At 31.9% G+C, this 5,698-nt stretch overlaps 1 protein-coding gene across 1 annotated transcript; it reads left to right on the top strand.

Annotated features, from left to right (window-relative positions):
* Positions 1-269: 269 nt before the first annotated feature.
* On the top strand, positions 270-984 carry LOC108993831 (uncharacterized protein At1g05835). The gene is made up of 2 exons (XM_018968865.2): positions 270-441; positions 523-984. The coding sequence occupies exons 1-2, from the start codon at positions 375-377 to the stop codon at positions 828-830; spliced, it is 375 nt and encodes a 124-aa protein (XP_018824410.1). The 5' UTR covers positions 270-374; the 3' UTR covers positions 831-984.
* Positions 985-5,698: the final 4,714 nt, after the last annotated feature.

The following is a 5,698-nucleotide window of genomic DNA, read 5'->3' as shown; positions in this document are numbered from 1 at the left end:
GCAAGTATCATGTCTTTTTTTATATGCAGCATAACTTAGGACTTGTTTAGATTTAAAGATGAAATGAAATGATTTTAGATGAGATATAAAAATTAAAAGAAATATTGTTAGAATATTATTTTTTAATATTATTATTATTTTAAGATTTAAAAAGTTAAATTAAAATTTGAAAAAATTGAATTATTTATTATATTTTGTATGAAAATTTAAAACAATTATAATGATGAGATAAAATGAGATGAAATTAAATACTTTTCGAATCTAAACAGAGCTAAAAGTCGTTCCAACTATCGGCCATGGGATCTATATAACAAGGCAATGCAGCCACGAAAAGTCCCCTCCCCCCATGCCCAGGATCTCTACAGAACTGCAAAATGCAAAGCCGAGCAGCTTTCAAGCTTCTCTCCACTTTCCTCACATTCTCCTGCCTCTTAAACCAAGGTCTGTCTCCTCTCTCTCTCTCTCTCTCTCTCTCTCTCTCTGTCCCCGTGCTAACAAGCTGCTACACATAATAAATTGCAGGGTTGGGGGCAAATTGTGCAGGAAATTCTCCAACTGTGAATCAGACAAAGGTGGGGTTCGGGGAGCCTCCAAAATTCATGGTGGAAGTGCAGAACAAGTGCCCTATGTGCCCAATCATCAATGTTCATTTGAACTGCGGAAGCTTTCCTCAACGTTTGGTGAGTCCCAGGCTGCTCAAAGTGATAGGCTTTGATGACTGTGTCCTCAACGCTGGGTTGCCTTTGGCACCCTTGCAGACTTTTTCCTTCAACTACTCTCATCACATGTTTGTCATGCATCCAACAAACTGGTCTTTTCAGTGCGAGTGACAGTCCGCTGCCATACCACCTCGGATCTAATCTAGTTTTATTTTTGGGTGTTCCTGTTCCATACCACCTCTTCTATATATGTTTTTATGTTTTGGTATCCTACATTTTACTATATGTAGTAACTAAAGAAGACAATGAATTTCCTTTTGAATTATCCGATGTGCACTAACAGTAAATTCTTTACATATGTCCATAAGATCAGTCCGTCCTCAAGATTAGTCAGAACTTTGTTTCTGAATACCCAATGCCAAGACAATGAATTTTTGTGCTGAGAAGTGAACGGCGGGATTACTTATTCATTTGAACCCTCAATTAACAACAAAAGGTTAACTAGTTAGGTCACGTGCTCGGACTGATCCCTAGGGATACTATTTGATAGCTATGAAAAATCGTCCTAAATTCATCATCTTCATACAGAATATATATATATATATATATATATATATATATATATATATATATTTTAACCAACATCTCATTCATTGAATCAAGTAAGTCCTTACAACATATTGCTTTTGTCAAATCAAACAGCTTGGCTTACAAATGAAGGACAAAAATCCCACCATATTTCAATATCACTAACATTTCAAGCATGCCTTGCCAACAGATGTAAAGCAGTATTCCATAGCCTATTTACATGCAAAACATGAACTTCTTGAAAGCTAGTAATCATTCTTCAAATATCTTGGAGTAGAAGTAAGATTATTCAAAGCATTCACAAGAAGCAAATAATCTGTTTCAAGCATTAACTTTGGAACACCCCATTGGACACACAATTGCAATCCTCTAAGCATAGCAATAGCCTCAATAAATTCATAAGACGCTACCTCCCTTTCCACTTTACTACAAGCAACTGTAAGCAAGGTAATCAAGTAGGGTTCGGAGCTTAGGCTCCAACCACCTCCTCCCCTAGCTAGCCCTAGGGGTGTAACCGGTTCGGTCCGGTCCGGTTTTGGACAAAACTTAAGACCGAACCGGTATGTACCGATTTTGTATTTTTCAAAACCGATTACGTACCGGTTACCCTCATAAACTGGTACTTCCGGTTTCCAGTCCGGTTTTTCGGTTTTTTTAAAATGTAAATTTCATAGTTTGTCATTAAAAATTTGTTTATAAAGAAAAAAAAAACTGATTTAAAAAAATATGTTTTACAAACTGTTATTACAAATAATCTGTTTTAACTTTAAATAAAAAGATCTGCTTTACTAAAAATTACTTCAATAAAAAATCTGTTTTACTACAAAAAATCTGTTTTACTATAAAAAAATCTGTTTTACTACAAAAAATCTTATTCACTCCAAAAAATTGCTTTACTAAAAAACTGGAAAAAAAAACTGAAAAAAACTGGAAAAAAACTGTTTTACAAACTTATAAATATAACTACTACAAAAACTGAAATAAAAAAACCTGCAATAAACTGCTTTATCTACAATAAGTCCTTGCATATTAAAGGAAATAACTTAGTACTTACACATACATACAAGAATTTCAAGAGTTCTTTATCGAATCAACTTGGATTATAAATTATTAAAGTTACTAATCATTATTATTTTTTCTTAATGGTTAAAGAAGTGATTATTAGTATTGAATCATAATATCACAAAACCCAATCACAAAAATCCTAATATCACAAAACTGAAAACTCAATCACATATTCACAAAAATCTCAATATTACAAAACTTAATCACAAAAATCTTAATATCACAAAATCCAATCACATAAATCTTAATATGTAATTTAAAAAAAAAAAAAAACTTACCCAGGGGCAGATTCGGCAGAGAGACGGCAAGACTCCGAGAGACTTGAGAGAAGACTAGAGACTAGAAAGAGTGAGACACGAGACTCGGGAGAGACGAGACTGAGAGACGAGAGAGTACTTGAGACTGAGAGTTGAGCTGAAAACAGCGCCTGCGTGAGAGACGATGACGACTTGACGAGGGACAGAGGCTGGAGGCTGGAGCAGATAGGCGATTTTAGTTTTTAACTTTTTAGGGTTGAAGTGTAATGACTAATGAAGGCTGAAGCTGATGCGGGACCCGGGTTGCCGATACATTTGATCTATGTGTTTTTTTCTATGGATTTTTTATTTAATTAATATTTGATCTATGTGTTTTTTTCTTAAATGATATTATGAATTTAATATAACTATATATAAATATTTGTAACTATATATAAATATTTGTAATATACATTTAGCCTACTAGTATAGTTATATATTAGTATTAGTTATAGTGATTTAGTATAACTATATTAGTATAACTATAATTATAGTCTATATTAAACTATTAATATTAGTTAAATAGTTATAGACTTATATATTAGTATAGCTATATAATATATTAGACTATATAATAGATTAATAGTATTAATATTAGTCTATTAGTATAGTTATATTATATATATTAGTATTAGTTATAGTGATTTAGTATAACTATATTAGTATAACTATAATTATAGTCTATATTAAACTATTAGTATTAGACTATTAGTTAAATAGTTATAGACTTGTATATTAGTATAGCTATATAATATATTAGACTATATAATAGTATTAATATTAGCCTATTAGTATAGTTATATATTAGTATTAGTTATAAACTATATATTAGTATTAGTTATAAACTTTTAGTGATTTAGTATAGCTATATTAGTATAAGTATAACTATAGTCTATAGTGATTTAGTATCACTATAGTCTATAGTGATTTAGTATAACTATATTAGTATAAGTATAACTATAGTCTATATTAAACTATTAGTATTAGACTATTAGTTAAATAGTTATAAACTTATATATTAGTAAAGTTAAATAATATATTAGACTATATAATAGTATTAATATTAGACTATTAATATAGTTATAAGTTATATATTAGTATTAGTTATAAACTATATATTTAATATTAGTATTAGTTAAATAGTTATAGACTTATATATTATAATATTAATATTAGTATAGCTAAATAATATATCAGACTATATAATAGTATTAATATAAGACTATTGGTATAGTTATAAGTTATATATTAGTATTAGTTATAAACTATATATTTAATATTAGTATTAGTTATAAACTTTTAGTAAAATCTTTTAGTATTAATTATAAGTATAACTATAGTCTATAATCTATATTAGACTATTAGTATTATTTATAAACTTATATATTAGTATTAACATTTAATGTAATAATTTATAAATTATAATATGAAATTATTTCATATATGAATATATATATTATATATAAAAATTTCACATATGAATTTATAATTTTATATATTAATATATATATATATATATATATAATATTTTGTATAAAACTTAATAACTTATATATAAAAATATTATTTTTTGTATAGTTTTTTTATCAACCGATCCAGTCCGGTCCCGGTTTTGGTCCCAAAAATCCTAAAACCGGAACCGGCCTGTTTTTACATTCCAAGAACCGGTCCCGAACCGGACCGGTTCAAAACCAATGAAACTGGTCCGGTTTGGTCCAGTCTGGACCGGTTTTTCGGTTTAAATTTACACCCCTAGCTAGCCCCAAAGGCTTCTTAATTTTTATGCTTTTCTATTTGACTTTTTTTCCCTAGGTTTTTCCTTAATTTTCTCTCCTTAGCACTGATCCTCGCCGATCTACTACTTTCCGGCGACCTCCGACCAACACGCGACGCCTGTTTAGCCTCTCTGGTCACTGATCTTCATGTTCGCAGAAGAAAAATGTGTTTCTACTTGGCGCGTTCGACCCATGTGCAGCCCGTGCCGCGTGGGTTTTCCAGTCGCAACCACGTCCTAGAGTGGCATTGGCGGCCACGTGCGGCCCCACCAACTTCAGAGGCCTTAGGTCCTTTAGATATGCTCGTCCGTTCACCTTCTCAGGTGGTTGGTGTCCTGCACTTGCCTCCACTGCCTGTGTTGACCCGTCACCGGCGAGTCGACTTAGATTCCGGCTGCTACCCTATGTTACCGCTTTTCCTAACCAGTGATCTTGTAAGAGGGATCGTGGACCTCTCCTAAAATCATCTCCAAACAATGTGACAATGCACCCGCCACCTTCACTACTTCCACCAGAGGTTCTACCATCTCTAATGGTGGTTCCAACGTTCGCTTTTTTGTGAACATATTTCCGTCTTTTTATAAGACGGCGTCCTTTCGTAGGACAGGGTTATGGACCAAGAAATTAGTCCCAAATAAACTCGTTCACCACTTTGTACTGTTTTCTATTGCTTTTTGGGATGATTGTTGTGGAACCCCACCTCCTGCTCATGTATCACTTTTCTAGTTTAATGAAATTAACTTGCCGAAAAAGGAAAAAAATATAAAAGAAGAGAGTAAAATATATTTATTTTATGTGGATGAAATGTGCAGTGCAAAGGACGTAAATATAGTTTATTATAGCTTACATATATAAATAGCGATCCATTTGACAATGTGCTATGTAAACTTTAGTAATCTCAATCTATGGTCAGGTCATGTTTTTGCATTAGACTTGCTTACTTATATAAAACAACAACTATTTTCTGCCAAAAAAAAAAAAGACTGTTAACCAAAGGGCACGACACTCGTAACCCATCACACCTTGCGGGTTCGAAATGCTGAAATACAAGCAAACACTTTATAAGAGTGGTAGAATACTGAACGCATGCCTATATATGAACTAGATCTGTCAATATGAGAATAATTCATTCTTCCATATTTGGCCATTGATTGGGATAACTCTACAAGAAAAACGAGCATTTGTGAATGATTATTTGCAACAAAAACAGACTCATTTTAAAGGAAAATAATCATTTTCGCAAGAAATAGTTAACTACAAATAAACAATTTTCTTGTAGCATATTAGACTTAAACATCACAGATCGAAGGTGCCA

The sequence above is a fragment of the Juglans regia genome, chromosome 12 (assembly GCF_001411555.2).
Source record: "Juglans regia cultivar Chandler chromosome 12, Walnut 2.0, whole genome shotgun sequence".
In the NCBI taxonomy this organism is placed as follows: Eukaryota; Viridiplantae; Streptophyta; class Magnoliopsida; order Fagales; family Juglandaceae; genus Juglans; species Juglans regia.
This window is presented reverse-complemented; position numbering and strand designations above follow the sequence as displayed.

Coding starts and splice junctions, on each gene's coding strand:
- LOC108993831 (XM_018968865.2), top strand. CDS start 375: ATGCAAAGCCGAGCAGCTTTCAAGCTTCTCTCCACTTTCCTCACATTC. Junction 442..522: donor CTCCTGCCTCTTAAACCAAG/GTCTGTCTCCTC, acceptor AATAAATTGCAG/GGTTGGGGGCAAATTGTGCA.